We start from the raw sequence: 16,138 nt of genomic DNA, 5'->3' as shown, positions 1-16,138 counted from the left end.
AATTCTGGCCTGCCAGGTTCCAGCATCCATCTGTGCCCATTCACCCCGAATGAACTGTCTGCCCTGTTCCATTTCTACAGCACTCATGCATAACAGGGATTTTATTTTTGTGACAAATTTGCAAACACTTTCTACCGCAACACAGTCCTGTCTTTTGCAGTCAGCAAATGTCTACAATTTTAAAATTAAATATCTGGTCAAATCAGATTACTTTTGGGTACTGTTGTTCCTCGATACTACTCGGATTCTCAGAGGTCAAACCAAAGTGGTACTTCAACAAAATATGAATAACCTGGGGGGGCATGGCCAACTGTGCAATGCGGTAGATGTGCGCCTCTGGAGCTCCCGCTGCCGCAGCCTAACATCCTGTTATAAACGACTACTTAAGACCATCTGGTGACCCCCAAAATACGATCTCCGGTGCGTGATACCCCAGGGCATGTCTGGGGCGAATTCCAGCCTGAAACGCCCCGGGGTTGCAGAGGTGGGAGCCCGGGAAGGAGGCGCCGGTGAGGCCTGACGACGAACCAAGATGGCCGCCGGAGCACTGGGCGCGCTTTGAGCGGGGACGGACCATCCACGCACTCTGTGGTGGTTGCCAGTCGGAGTCGGGGACAGAGCTCTGGAGGACTGGCGAGGGCCGGGAGTTACGGCGTGGCCCCGTGGGACCCCGACTGGAGGAATCGGCTGGCCGGACTCTGAGCCGCTCCGCCCGGACGAAGAGAGACGGGCGTGACCAGTTGGTCGCCGTGGCGAAGACCCGCATACAGCGGTGAGTGCCCGGCAACGGACATGGGGAAAGACAAAGCTAGACGGCCCACCATGCAAAACAGAATCAAACAGTACACAATCCCTCCAACGCAACCCCCCGACTCCCAACCCCTGCCGTCGGTAGAGGAGGACTCAGTACCTGGACTCTCCCTGAGGGATGTTATGGCGGCCATAGCAGACTCCCGCACATCGATGGAGCAGAAGATGGACGGAATCAGCCTGGACGTGTCCCTCCTCCGACACGACCTGCAGAAACTGTCAGCACGAACAGGCGAGGCGGAACAGCGTATTTCCAACATGGAGGATGGACTGCACGCAGTGCAACAACAGCTTCAAGGGCTCACCGCCAAACTCAAAACTCTGGAAGCCAGAGTCGAAGAAGGAGAGGGCAGGTCCAGGTGCAACAACATTCAGATTTTAGGTATTCCCGAGAAGGCCGAAGGCACCTGCATGGAGCTTTTCTTGGAGCAGTGGCTGATGGACCTGTTCGACCAGCAATCCTTCTCTAAATTATTTTCTATAGAGAGGGCCCACCGAATGCCCATGGGTAGACCAGTGCCCGGTGCTCCCCCGCGTACGGTGATAGCAAGACTATTGAACTATCGGGATCGAGACAAGCTGCTGCACCTTGCACGAACCAAAGGCACGATCACCTTTAACGGATCCAAGATAGCCTTTTTCCCAGACTACACGCGGGAGTTCCAGAAAGCACGACAATCCTTTGATAAACTTAAAAGGCAGTTGCAAGCGATGGGAGTCAAATACGGCCTCCTCTTCCCGGCGCAGCTGAAAATCTATCACAAGGGCACAATGGTCCACTTCAGCGACCCAAGGGAGGCCTGGCGCTGGGCAGAGTAACATATCGAGGGAGACTGGTCGGCACCTCGAACCAACAGAGACAGAAATCCCAGGCCACCGGCACGACACCCGCCGGAGCCGGACCAGCCACCCTCGCCAAACCAACCGGTGGAAGCTGGGGACTGACTCTGGCGGGCCCCCCGCAGGGGGGTCTGATCCCACAAGCGGGTGTGAGACTGAACTGATACAACAGACTAAGCCGAGTGGTGCCACGAAACTGTTGTAAGTTGTTTACGTCGTTAATATTGTGGCTAGCGGTGGCATATCTCCATCGCACCTGGGAGAAGACTACCGGGGCTCCCCCCCAACTTCTTTAGTTTTAACTTAAACAGGGGTTTGCAAGGTTGACTCTCTACCCTCTTTGAGTGTCAACGATGTTGGGGCTATAGGTACTTCATGTTGGGGTGCAGTATGGGGAGGGCGAGGGAGGGGAAAGTTATAGGGAGTTTTTTGTTACCATGGGAGCAACGCGTCACTGCAAACTCCAGGGTTTGTTGAGGTTCATGGGGAGACGAGGCCATAGATGGTCCAGCCAGTACAATATCATTTACCCTGGGCAGGCACCGCAATACATCACTACTGACGGGGACACCCTCCTCGTGAATCACCCGCCCAATCTCTTATCCCGACTATCGGATGGCATCCATACAACCCCAGTCGATCCCGACTGAACGCCCCAAATCTTTTAAGGTACTCACCTGGAACGTAAATGGGATGGGCTCTGCGATCAAAAGGCACCTCATTAAGCAACTACTTAGTAGACACTCCCCCGACGTGGCCCTGCTATCCGAAACACACCTTGCGAGATCAAACTGTGCCCATTTCCAACGTACAAACTACAGGACGGCCTTCCATGTGGGATACACAATGGGATCCAGGGGTACCCTCATTCTTGTACACAAGGGCATTCCTTTTGCTATTCAGAGCCTGGGAATGCTTTGGGAGGAGAGGGTCGCTTTTGCTTCAGTGTACTCCCCACCTGGGTTGGGGCAGGAGCTGCTGGAGGACTTGACGGCCCTCAAAAGTAAACACCAACCTGATAGGCTGTTTCTGGGGGGAGATTTTAATGATGTCATGTGCAATACCACTGACCGTACGCACCTCAGACATCGCAACCCGGACACCCCTACGAAACTGTTTAACTTTGTATCTGCTTTGGGTTTGGGTGATGTATGGCGAGAGTTACACCCGGACACCAGAGGGTACTCCTTTCACTCTGGAGCCCACGGCTCTCTCTCCAGGATTGACTATCTCTTTGTCCCACACACAAATCTTTACAGGGCACGAGCGGCCGACTTTCCTCCCCGGGGCATCTCAGACCACTCACCCCTACTTGTGAAAATTCGCACAAAAGGCCCCTCCCCTAGAACTTGGAGATTGAACAATTACTACCTGGGTTTCCCCGAGCTAGTTGACCACCTTACGGAAGTCTCCACCGAATACTTCGAGTTTAATGATAACGGAGTACAGGACCCGGGGCTGGTATGGGAGGCCTATAAAACAGTCTTACGGGGTGCCATAATCTCCTGGGTGGCAAATAGGAAGCGTGTGAGACTCCAAGACATTGCAACAGCGGAGGGCGAACTGGCCCGACGCGAGAGTGAACACATTCTTGACCCATCCCCACAGACCCAGCTCTCCCTTAAACGAGCCACTGAGCGGCTCCGAAACCTCTTGTTGGACAATGCTAAACAAGCCAATTGGGACTCTCTAGCCAGAATCTATGAACATGGGGACAAAGCCGGCAGAATGCTAGCTTGGCTGGAGAAAAGGGATGAGGGACAACGCTGCGTTCGTGAGATTGTCACCTCAAGGGGTGAAAGGTGCACATCGGATGCCGAGATAGCCGAGGCCTTCGCCCAATTCTATGAAACACTCTATCGGGCGCCAACCCTGCAGCTGGACCCAACTCTTCTTAGTGACATACCACTCCTAACTCTCTCAGTACGGCAAAGGGCGAGTCTCGACTCTGCCCTCTCGGAGACCGAGGTTGCCGAAGCACTAGCGCAATTGCAAACCGGGAAGACACCGGGCCCGAATGGGTTCCCAGCTGAAACCTGGCGGAAGCTGGGGGAAGGCAACATTACATCTTCCCTCCATAAAATGTTCTTGACAGCCTGGGAACAGGGCACCCTCCCGCAGGACCTCTGTAAGGCCACCATTGTGGTCATCCCTAAACCTAATAAGCCCCAGGAACAGTGCACCCACTATAGGCCAATCTTGCTAATCAATGGCGAGGCCAAGGTCCTCGCCAAACTCTTAGCCAACAGGTTACAACTGCTGGCTGATGCCCTAATACACCCGGATCAATGTGGCTTTATGCCACACAAATCGACCCGTATGAACCTGCGTCGACTCCACTTGGCGTTAGAAAGGGCTCCCACTATTAACAACCCGCTTGCTCTTCTAGCGATCGATTTTGAGAAGGCCTTCGACTCGGTCCGATGGGATGGCCTCTGGGAGATCATGGAACGCATGGGCTTCGGGGAGGGATTCCTGGGATGGGTGAAACTGCTGTATACAAATATCCGGGCGGAGGTCAGGGTGAATGGGTGGACCTCTTGCTCTTTCCGACTGGGCAGGGGTACAAGACAGGGGTGCCCCCTTCTCCCCTTCTCTTCGCTCTCGCAATAGAGCCGTTGGCCATATGGCTTCGCCAGAGCACATCCTGGATAGGATTCAGGTGGCCAGAGGGACACGAAGACCGGATATCCCTATACGCGGATGATCTCCTGATTTACCTGGGAGAACCTGTCCGAACCTGCCCCATGGTGACCCGTATGCTTGTCCAATATGCGGAATTTAGCCGTCTAAGGATCAATTGGAAGAAATCTGTTTTCTTCCCGGTGAAGGGAAGGGATCAGCCTGATCCACCTGACTGTCCATACCACATAGAACAATTTGGCTTTCGATACCTTGGGATCTAGATAACAACAGATCTTACCAGTTATACCATGCACAATCTCAAACCGATCATGGACTGATTCTCCAAAGATGTACAACACTGGAAGCTTCGCCCCCTGACCATGGGTAGAGCCGCCCTTTTTAAAATGTTAGTTCTCCTGCGGTTCCTTTACGTCCTTCAAAACACCCGCTGCAGATCTCGGGGGCTGAATTTGGCCGGGTGGAAACCCTCCTCAGGGAGCTCCTATGGGGCGGAGGACAAGCACGTATAGCCCTGGCCACACTTCAGAGGTCGATCTGGAAGGGTGGGATCGGAGTGCCCCGCCTTCAGACCTACTATTGGGCCCCCCAATTGGTGGTGGTTAATGACCTTCTGCACGGAGACGTTGTAATCAAATGATAATAAAAAATGTTTTATAAAAAAAAAACATGAATAACCTGCCAAACACACAAATGACTGGCCTGCTATAGCATGCCTTTGTCAAGAGTAAGAAGAATAGGCTAAATCCCGGCTACCAATACCCCATTTTGTAACGATATCTATTGAGGATCACTATTAACACAGGAAGGACCCTCTGCCCCTAGTTAAAGCACTATACCAAATACCACTATTACTGTAATATTTAGTTTGCTTATCCCTGTCTGAACATCATATAATATCTCCGATTGTGCCACACTAACAGCCTCATCACGAGTTGGGCGCTAACCCCGGCAGTATTACCGCTGGGGCTATTAGCCCTATCGCCAAACCCCCCGGCGCTATTAGCGCTGGATCATGGGTTTGGCGGAACGGTAAGTCCCCATTCCCATTGGGCTAATTCGGGAATTCCCCATTTCCCATTGGCACCAATGGGGAATGTTCGGCGCTATTACCGCCAGCGGTATTCCAGCCGACTGTAATAGTGTCAAAAATCGGCAGAATCGTGGCAGATTTGCCCCCAGCTCAGAGCTGGGGGTAAATCCGCCAAGCCCATGATTTGGCAGACCTTTACATGCAGCGGTAATAGCGTTACCACTGCATTTAAGGGTTACCGCCAAACTCGTCATAAGCCAAGAAGAATGCCGGGGTATTGAGATAATGGATATTTTTATTAACACATGGTTTCAATAGAAAAACACACGCAACCTTCTCTGTGGCATCCAAATCTAAACAAAATAGATGGCCCCCTTTTTTGTTTTGTTTTGTCTTTGACATAATACAAATCAGGTTTACTCTTTTTGTTTCCTGTCCCGCCAACTCCCAAATATTAAATTACACAATGCGTTGCGAGATGACTGAACAATTGAGCAAATTGTCATTTGGTTATCAGCTTAGAAAGTTTGCAGGCATTTATATATTCAATTTGAACGTGGGCTTAATCTCTCTGCACCCAAAATACATGCATTTGAGAACACACACAGTTTATTTTGAACCAGCACCTTTGTTCCTTCATTACCTCAAAGCAGTCTCAAACCTTTCTGCTATGAGTGTCACTTGCTCACTCCCAGGATAGAGTGTATTTCGTTCACTGGAGACGAACACCTGGCTTATTTTGACATGCAGAGTTTGGGACAATGGAATGGATAGGGATTTTCGTTTTTGGGACAATGGCACATTTAAATGAAAGGTAGAGTTTTGGGAAATGGAATCAATGGGCCAATTTGTGTTGGGACACAGCACATTCAAATGAACAACAGGGGTTTAGGATTTTTGTTTTGGGAACACTAGCATACTCAGATGAACAGCAAGGCTACCCAATTACATTAAAGACTGGAGTAATTTACTGTGCACTGGAATGATCTTTGTCTATTTCAAATTTTGACAAAACATCATCCCGTGATAAATGACCCTATGGGAATTAATTACATTATATTTTTGTTTAAATATGCTAAGGGTGTACACACTTTTACCAACTCCCACTAATGGAAGAGAACCCACTTATGAAAAGGACTGGGATACAACAGACAGATTCCCCTCACACTTCAATTTAAAATGGATGTGATGTTTTTTTAGGGGAATTAATTGAATTAATTGAGTTATATTTGTAGTCAAATATGGCCAGGGTCTGCACAGTTTTTCCCCCCACTCACCCACTATGTAGGAAGGAGATTAAGGCTGGCAGATTCCCCCTACACTTTTGTAGTCATTTGGATTAATCTACTAACGTGGGAGAACAAACGATTCCATGTGATAATGTCCCCGTAAAAAAGAATTTGCCATTCCAAGATGGCCGCCGGACCAGGGAGACGTGAGTGAGTCTCGCTCCTGCTGGGCCATACAGAAGCACCACATTCAGCGACGAACCGAAGGGTGTCTGTTCCGACACCAAACACCCAGCATCACCTAAAGACACGGGACGAGCACGGGCGGTGTTTTCCCCGCGGCGCGACCTTCGGCGACGTCGCGGAGCGCCCCTCCCCCACCGCGACTCTGAGACATCCAGCGCAGCCTGGGGCTGCGGCGTATTACGGAGACAGAGCAGGGCGAGGCAAACCACACGCCCCCCCGGGGCACACAGCGCAGACAAGCAGCGCGCTCCAACGGGGATCGGAAGGCACAGGCACAGCATCGCCTGCAACACGGTCATCCTGGGGAGGCGTTCCTCCCCGCGGCTCAACCTCCGGTGACGCGGATGAGAGGATCCCCCCTCCCCATCCACAGCACAGAGTTGTTCCACGCGGCCGGGGGCTGCGGAGCATCGAGGGAGCGGAGCAGGGTGAGGCGGACTGCACACCCCCCCCGGGGCACAGAGCGGGGGCAGGCAGCAACCCCCGATCAGGACCGGGAAGAGAGCACAGGCACAGCAGAGCCCACTGGGGCGAAAGCAGAGTCGGCGGCCCGCGTGGGCGGACACAGCTACATCCAACACCAAAGGATCCCGAAGAGGGAGAGGCGGAGAGGCCGGTGAAGCACGGAATACACCCCGAGGCATGGGACGCCAGAGGAAGTCCCCGGCGCAGCAGAATAGAAGGTGAGGCCCTGCCGCCCCCCTCCCATAGGGACCTTCCCGGCGACCCCAACATAGATATAAACGGACCCCGGGAGCCAACGCATAACTGGGGGTCGGTCTGCGGGCAGAGAGACACAAAGGAGGGAAATAAGCCCTCAGGCTCCCCCCCCCCTCACCACTACTAAAAATACTAAAAGCAGCACCAAGAACTGAGGCAAAGTACGCAACAGGACTACACTAAGGCCACCACGCAACAGATCGCGGCAGAGTCACCCATCACTGGGTTGAAGACCAAGGTAACATCGGCGGCAGCGGCTCCCAGTGGGGGGCATGTCCAAAGAGAGGGGGAAGGGGGGAGGACAACAGAACCCGCAACCCCCCAGACAGGACCACAGCATCATCCAGATGTGGGCAGTGGAGACACCAGTGGCGTCCAGAAGTAGATTGCAGGACGACCCAGCCCTGCAGACACCGAATGCAGGCCACACCACATCCAACAATCAGCCCCCAACGAAAGATGATATGCGCGCCTGGTTCACAGAGCTCCAAGACAAACTCATGTTGACAGTGCAGAACCAATTCGCCGCAATCAAGCACGACATGCAACAGGCAATCCAAGAGGTCAAGCACGACATTGCCAACCTGGAAGAAAGGACAGACACATTAGAAAAAATAGTGCAAAATGCAGAAGATGAGGCAACACAAAATAGCGAAACACAAGAACATTTAGTTCGCCTGACCCACAACCTGGAAATCCAATGCGAAGACCTAGAAAATAGGTCCCGCAGATTGAATATTCGCATTAAAAGCATGCCAGAATCGGTCCTGGACAAGGATCAAATGAAAGCGGTGCAGGAAGTCTTCAGGGATATCATAGAAGCACAAGACACAGAAAGCATAGGGATTGACCGTATTCACAGAGTGGGCCCGAAACGCACAGGGGCACCAGGGGAGAGACCCAGAGACGTGCTGGCGGCCCTATCTTCCTACCCGCAAAAAGAACTAATATTGCGGAGAGCGAGGCAGCTAAACCAAATCAGGATGAACGGAGTGGACATTCAACTGTTTCAAGACCTCTCGGCCGTCACACTCCTAAAGAGAAGAGAAATGGCCCCACTCATTAGGGAATTGGTCGCGAAAGAAATAAAATATAAATGGACATTCCCTTTTGGCATGGTGTTCGACTGGGATGGAAAGCAAAGGAGGGTATCCACCAAAGCAGAAGGGCTAAGCATCATGGACATCCTGACGGGGGAGCCAGCCACCAGAACTGTGAAAATGAAGGGGACACAGCAAAACAGACCCAGAGGATGGAAAAGGGTCCGGCAAAAAAGGAAGTGGCACGGAGGGGAATTGATGCGGCAGAATAGAGGAGCGACTCAGCAAGCCATAAAGGATCACAGTCCCGTGGTCGAAGACAGTTAGCGGAACAGCACCCTATGAAGGGATACGTACATAACAGAATCTGTCGGCCCGGTGGGGGATGAACGACCGACATTACGGCCAAGGGATGATGCAGGGTTTAGGACTCCCCGCAAAAATAGCCTCGAGTCTACTGAGGGCAGGGAGCGAGTGGCGGGTGGGGGGATTTTCCAGAAGAGAATGAGGAACACATAGCTTGGGCAAACGGAGCACCCAGAAAAGCTAGTTGAAATGGGGAAGATAAGACTCGTAACCTGGAATGTAAGAGGAAAAAAGTGGAAAACATGTTAAGGAGGGAAAAGGCGGAAGTACTGCTGTTCCAGGAGACTCACATCAAAGCCCAGGTTAAGGGGAAAATACGCCTCAGAGGCTACGACATAATAGCACAATCCAACACAGCAGAGAAACGGGCGGGGGTAATGATTGCAGTTAGAGGGAGCTTGGAAGCTATTGTGATAGACAAACTATCGGACAAGGAGGGAAGATTCACTTTTGTTAATATCAAACTACACAACGCCATGTTAACACTGGCATCAATCTACGCCCCAAACACGGGACAAGATAGCTTATTGAGAGACACCATGGGAAGGCTGGAAGGATATGCGAAATCTGAGATAATCATCGGAGGAGACTTTAATATGGCCTGGCACCCACAGACAGACCGGAGCGCGGGGGGACCCCACCACCAAGGCGCCCCATCCGAGCGCCTTAAACGGCGAATGGATGACATGGCACTGTGTGACGCATGGAGGAAACAGAAAAGTCAAGCCAAGGGATACACCTACTACTCGCACGTACACAAATCAATGTCAAGAATTGACTACTTCTGGGTGTCAGTGGGGACCCTAAGCAAAATCCAAGACATGGAGATAGGCCCCATCTCTCTGTCGGACCACGCACCCCTTTGGATGGACCTGTCGACCCCAAAGAAAGAAAGGGGGATTTGGAGATGGAGGCTCCCGAAGGAGATACTGTCAGATCCAGTGATGGGAGAATCCATAAGGGATAAGATCGCAGAATTCTTCGAACACAACGATACAGGGGAGGTCTCTCTGAGCACTGTATGGGAGGCGTTCAAGGCAGTAATCAGGGGCCACTTAATAGCCCTCAAAGCAACAAGGGATAAACAAACACAGCAGTGGGAAACTGAACTGGAAACGAAGCTGACAAATATCCGGGAAGAACTAATGGCAAAAGACACAATGGAGGAGTCTCATGGGCCTAGTCATAGCGGCCTGGGCCACGATAGCACAGGGATGGAAGAAAAAAGACCCACCAATGCTATTTGCATGGTTACAAAAGGTCTGGTCCGAAATGTCCATGGAAAAGATAACACACAATCTCCAAGGAACACAAGGCTCCTTCACAAAAGAATGGGGAGGCGTACTAGAATATCTCCAATCAGACTATATGGCACAATGGTGCCCACACTCCATAAAAAGTACGGACTTATTCATCTCTTAAACGATCCTGAGGACATTTGAGCAAGGACTTCTCTTCCGGATGAGTGTGGGTTGGGGAGGCGGGATGGGAAGTTTGGGGATTGTTCTGTAATTGTAGATATAAGTCACATCTTCACTTAGATTTTAAGATCACAGTCTTGTATTGCATTAGAAGTCAATGTAACATGCTGCTGTTTGTCTTCCTTAGTCACATTGTGCCTTTTCCCAGTTTACAGGAAGCCAGCATCTGTGGCACCACATGTCATTTTGGAATCCATTGGACACGTTTAGCAATATTACAGTTCTAAGGCACACTTTCCTTCAGCTGAGTGCCTTTATATTTTGGTAACATTTTGGTAAATTTGAGTAATTTGAGTAAGGGGAACTTTTTGCTTTTACTAGGCCTCATGTTGGAAAATGAGTGTTGTGGGCTGGCCTTCATGTTCCAATCGGTCTCATCCATCAGCCAGAATTAATCTCGCAGAAGTGGCCTTGCATGGCCTCTCTATTCATTTCATTCTAGGGCTAAATTTACATCCCACATTGGTGTCCCAACGGCATGCTTCAGACCTACCAAAATATTAGAGGGACGGGACTTGCTCTCTTTAGCATTCGCTTGGCCATTTTTGTTTTTTACTTTTTAGGGAGAAAATGGGGTGGGGTGATAATAGGGAGAAGACCTGCGCTTGGATCGGACGTGGCCAATAACTGCCCTCAGCCCTTACAAGGCACACGCTGCACTTCGGCCTTCAGGGCTCTGGATGCGTCCTCTTTTACCCTCAGTCAAGAGATTGTGGACAAAAGTGAGCTCATAATAGAGATGGCAGACTGCTGAGGCCATGCATGTATTTATCTCTATGTTGGGGGGAGTGTGGTGTGCTGTGTATGTGTATGTGGGTGAGGGGTAATATGTGTGTGTATGTGGAGATGGGCACATGTAGTATGTGGTGAGAAAGGGGGGAGGGAGGGAGGATGGGAGAGTGAAATAGGGGCTTGGGTGGGGTAACCCCACATTTATAAGTAAGTCCCACCAATGCGGGAGAAGATGATGTAGTAGATGGGGGTTTAGCCCATTTTCCCACCTATTAAAGGCTGCACCAAATTGACCTAATAAAAATGCCTTTTTGGTATGCGTTCTTCAATGTGCAGTCTATGGACATAGAACTGATATCATGCAGGCAGGCAGATAACAGTCACGTCTTACCTCGAATGCTGGTTTTAATGCTATATTGCATTTGATTCATAGAATACATCCAACAATTGCAGGAAGAATTTTGAGGTGCAAAATAAGGTTGGTAACAAAGGTTTTTGAGATCAACTTTGAAGCTTTATGAATACATATATATACACATATCCTTGTTTGGCTGCGTGCCTCTGCTTTGTTCAGGCAACACATTGACAACCCCACAACTCCCTTAAAAGCACCTGGAAATACCCACTCTTGTTCTATTGTTTGAGTTGAAAATCCTTTTCTGAATTACTAGTAACGTTTTACGAGAGTTTGGAGAAAGAGATCATTCTAAGAATGACACTTTTTGTAAAATTCCTTCTTGATCCCTCCCTTCATATATTACAAGATCAACTCTACAAACATCCCAAGAATTACACTTGTTGTAAAGTTGCTCAAAAACCCCTCGCTTCATAGATCATAAGACCAACTCTACAAATATTCAATGCCTGATACTTTTTTGTAAAATTCTTCCTGAACCCCTCCATTCATATGTCATAAGAGCAACTCCACAAATATTCCAAGAAATACACTTTGCTGTAAAATTCTCCTTTGAGCTCCCTGAAGGAACCCAGGAGCAAAGGTTCCACTTTTAGAGAAACATCTCACCATCAATCAATGCAGTCCCACAATATTGTCCACATCATGGCAGGGAAGTGTATGTTTTTGAAAGTATAGTCAAGTTAGCTTAAAATAACGTTCTTTGGAGGTCTCTGCTGTGATATTTTTCATACATCTGTGCGGCGGTTTAAAGATGATTAAACAATTGAGGTGATAAACCCTTGCCAGGAAGGCAAGCCTGAGAACACCGTGGTAATCTCGTATTCTTAAATCAGTGGTGGTGATTTTGATCAGTGTCTTCAGATCGTTTAGATTAGATCTGTCTGTATATTGAATAAAGGCAAGTCTTATATAGGAAATCAATAACATATGTATTAACATGATCAGTAATGTCACCATATATGTTTTACACAACTATTATCACAGTGTGGACACTCTGTTGTGCCTGCAGGTTCATCATTTGCTTTTTCTCCATTGCAGTGAAATGAAAAGGGTTGGTGTCTCAGTCATTGGACCTCAGAAGACGATTATTAGTAGCCTGAAAGCTCTAGAAACGTATTCAAAGAATGGCCCTGTCTCGGTGTAAACATACCGAATGATGCTCTCAGGACAAATACATGACAGCAGTTGCTGTGGAAGGCCCAACACCACCTGATTCGAACTCGGAAACAGAGGGAAGCCTTGGACAGTGGGGAAAAACCACATTGGAGCTCTCCGGCCCACTGGGACACTCAATACGAGTACAAATGCCTTAAAACAGGAGCAAAGAACTTTTTCTATATTTTAGCAATTTAGGATGGGTGCTTTTCTTTGCTGGAGGGGGATTACGCGACCGATGATTCCTGTAACTTTGGGAGAAAACCCCACTGGAGTTGAAGAGGAAAAAGCTCACATAAGTAGAATTAACGTATGTGAATATTACAATGATAAAGAAAGCCATTGAATGCTAAAGGCTGTTTGCCACCAGCCGTGAAAAGTGAGAAAAAAAACTCTAGCAGTATTTTTGCAAACAGGAACTCTGTTACAGGGGATGTTTTTATTTCAGGTGATAAAGGGTAAACCTTGAACTATTTGCCCACGTTAATTATTACAGTTTGTACTTTCAGATGCAAAATGGATGCAGAAAATATGTACGTAGTGATTTTTTAGCCCAACACAATTATGAGAGTGTGCAAGACACCGACCACGTATTACAGAAAAAAAGTATCTTAATTTTTAAAAAAATGCATATTTATTTTCAATGTATTATTATTTTTACAGTTTATGATTATAGAGGTCTTGACTTGGATTTTTAAGTGCCAAACGATTTATGTCAATAGCAAATACCATATCTTCTCTTGAAAAGCACATCTTTTGTTGAACATTTCCAAAACAATTATCTAACTATCTTACAACTAATCCAAAAAGTTCAAAGACGTGACAAAGTTCAAAACGTCTGTCATATCCTATCCTTACTATTTATGACAGCTAAATGAAGCTGCTATAGAACAAGAGCTCACTCTGCCTCACTTACTGGAAATGTCTCTCTTTGAAACATATTTTACGAGTAATGTTTAAATGATTTTCATGTAAAAGTTCACATTTATCAACAGATATATCCAAGCAGAACCTAATTGTTTTAGCCAATTTGGGAAGGACTGGCTAAAAATTCGGATTAGGATTTTTAAAGGATGCTCATAGGGTCTCAGATCTCCCTCCTCAATCTGTCTTCCTCCATCCATAACACTCATCTCATCCTATCTCCCAAACAAGATATAGAGGTTGGGTATTTGTCTTGTAGAGAAGCCTTCCTGGAAATGAGTGGTCAGTGAGTATGACGTCTTTTGAAACAAACTTGAGTAGGAACAAAGAACCTCTGATCCTTTATGATCAGACATTGCTAATCGGTTTTCTCCCAGCCGCACCTTCTGAGCTAGTGTGAGACTGATTCTTTTTTTGTTGGTCAAATTCAACAATGACACAAACAGTATGAAAAATGGATAGAACACTCTTACATGTAACAGGCCTATGGTGGCTTCATGTGTGACTTTGTTGGATACACGGGTGTACATTTCAGCCTCATCAGCAACCACAGACATGGCTGTCCATCTAGGATGCCCGAATGTTACATTCTTTCATGAATCCATGGAGTCCCACATTTCAATTACATTAGACTCCAAACCACTTGTTTTTATGTTCATGATTTACATATTTCAGTAACATGTACCTTAAAATGAAGATTGCTAACATATATTCAGTAGAAACGTTATCTTTCTCTCTCCTCCCCCTCTCTCCCTCACTCCCTGTCTCTCTCTGTATTTCTCTCTTCTTTTCTCTCACTCTCTCTTCCTCAATGTTTGTGTCATACCTATTGACAGAGATCCCTCTAGAGTGGGTTTTAGATCCTTATTCTTGTACTTTCTATATTTCAATTAGGGGTACTCTCGGCCAATTACTAGACCCATAACAACACACATATGTAGTTCCTTTCACACCACCACCACGCCTTTCTGAGCATACTTACTACAGTTTTCATTTTCCCACAAGCACTCCATGTTTTTTTTTTTCATTTATGGAAAGACGTCCATTTTGTTACCGAATGAGACAGACCTTCCTACCTATCAATCCGAATGAACGCTTTGGTGACACTGTACACTTTGTTAATTACCTTGTAGATATGTATACAGAGCAGTGGAAGATTCTCGACTGCGGAAAGAGGTACTAGAGGCTTATGGCCATATCTTTGCACACAACCCACATAGGTTACTCACAAGAAATCAAAAGGAACAACAGTATTCACGCCACCATGTACCATGCTATCCGATGTGTATCTAATGCTTGATTTGCTATTATTTATTTATGTTGACATATCTACTTTCCGTGCTCATCTTGCATACAATAAACCATGTATAGGTGTTAACCAACTGGCAATGCAGCATACATTTGCTTTACCTTTTATTTGAAAGCACTACTCTTTTAGATTGTACGTCGTGCAACTCTAGATGGCCTCTTGCTAATGTAAAACGATTTGTAGTGGAAACATTTATATTTTTATAATAAATATATTGAAACTATTTTTACAGAATTGAATGCGGAGGTGATTGCTTTGGAAATGTAAATTATTTTATGCATACGTGTTCTATTTTTTTGGCAGGATTCGCCACTCTCCCAAAAGCCTGAATCCGAACCCAGTGTGAGAATCAACAACATGTCTTGGTTGAAAACCTGTTCACTGCAATGATATTTGAGTGTACACACTGTACTGTATTGTGACTAGATCATTGTACCTATAGATAATTAATCATTGGCTGTTACCATTGGCAGTGCTATGGGAGGGGTTACAAGTAGGCCACTGGGGGATGGGGTACCCCACCACTACCAAGCGCACAGTAGTGAAATGGTATTTACCAGTTACTCAAAAGGTGCCCTTCATCCCCACTGCACAGGACCTTCGGCATCCTCGACTTGATAACTACATGTGTACCCAGCCTAATATTTATAGGACCATTTGTTTCCTCACTCTCTGGGGCTTGGGAAATGTATCCATATTGATGAAGGTAAATGAATTATGTGGACCTTTAGATGCAGCCCGTATTATTAATCATGCAAAACCTTGTGTAGTCTAAAGTCCACTATGCACACGCCGCACTCTACACAGCCAGATGTTGCGTGCTACTTCTCTGTCATGTATGTGCTTCCAAGTTCAAAATGGCAGTCACCAAGGGAGTAAATGCCCAAGACTTAGATGAGACTTTCCATTCAGAAACCTTGTTTGCCTTTACATAAAACAAAAATATACATTTTTAATGATTGTGAAGACATATGAGATATGGTGGAATGTTTCACCTCCTGCCGGCATGGTTCTACCCATCCCTGCATTCTATCAGATAATGCAGAGATGATGCACACAATACTCAAATCCTCATCCAATCAATGTGGAAGTAATGAAACCTTGCTTGCACCACACACTAGTTATGCATCCGTTCTCGCCCAGGTAATTACCCTAAAGTGGTTCCACCCTCTTGCTATGACAGTATGAAGGC

General features: G+C 47.5%; 1 protein-coding gene across 2 annotated transcripts in view; it reads left to right on the top strand.

Annotated features, from left to right (window-relative positions):
- EPHA3 (EPH receptor A3) overlaps nucleotides 1-15,169 on the top strand; it is a 908,976-nt gene extending 893,807 nt beyond the window's left edge. For both annotated transcript variants that reach the window (XM_069637202.1, XM_069637201.1), the window contains exon 17: nucleotides 12,597-15,169. In XM_069637202.1, the coding sequence (XP_069493303.1) occupies nucleotides 12,597-12,702 (106 nt within the window). In that variant the 3' untranslated portion in view covers nucleotides 12,703-15,169. The remainder of the gene's footprint in view (nucleotides 1-12,596) is intronic.
- Nucleotides 15,170-16,138: the final 969 nt, after the last annotated feature.

This window comes from Ambystoma mexicanum, chromosome 7p (genome assembly GCF_040938575.1).
Source record: "Ambystoma mexicanum isolate Mex_15411 chromosome 7p, UKY_AmexF1_1, whole genome shotgun sequence".
NCBI classification, from domain to species: domain Eukaryota; kingdom Metazoa; phylum Chordata; class Amphibia; order Caudata; family Ambystomatidae; genus Ambystoma; species Ambystoma mexicanum.
The sequence above is the reverse complement of the archived record's forward strand: the minus strand, read 5'-3'. Positions and strand labels throughout refer to the sequence as shown.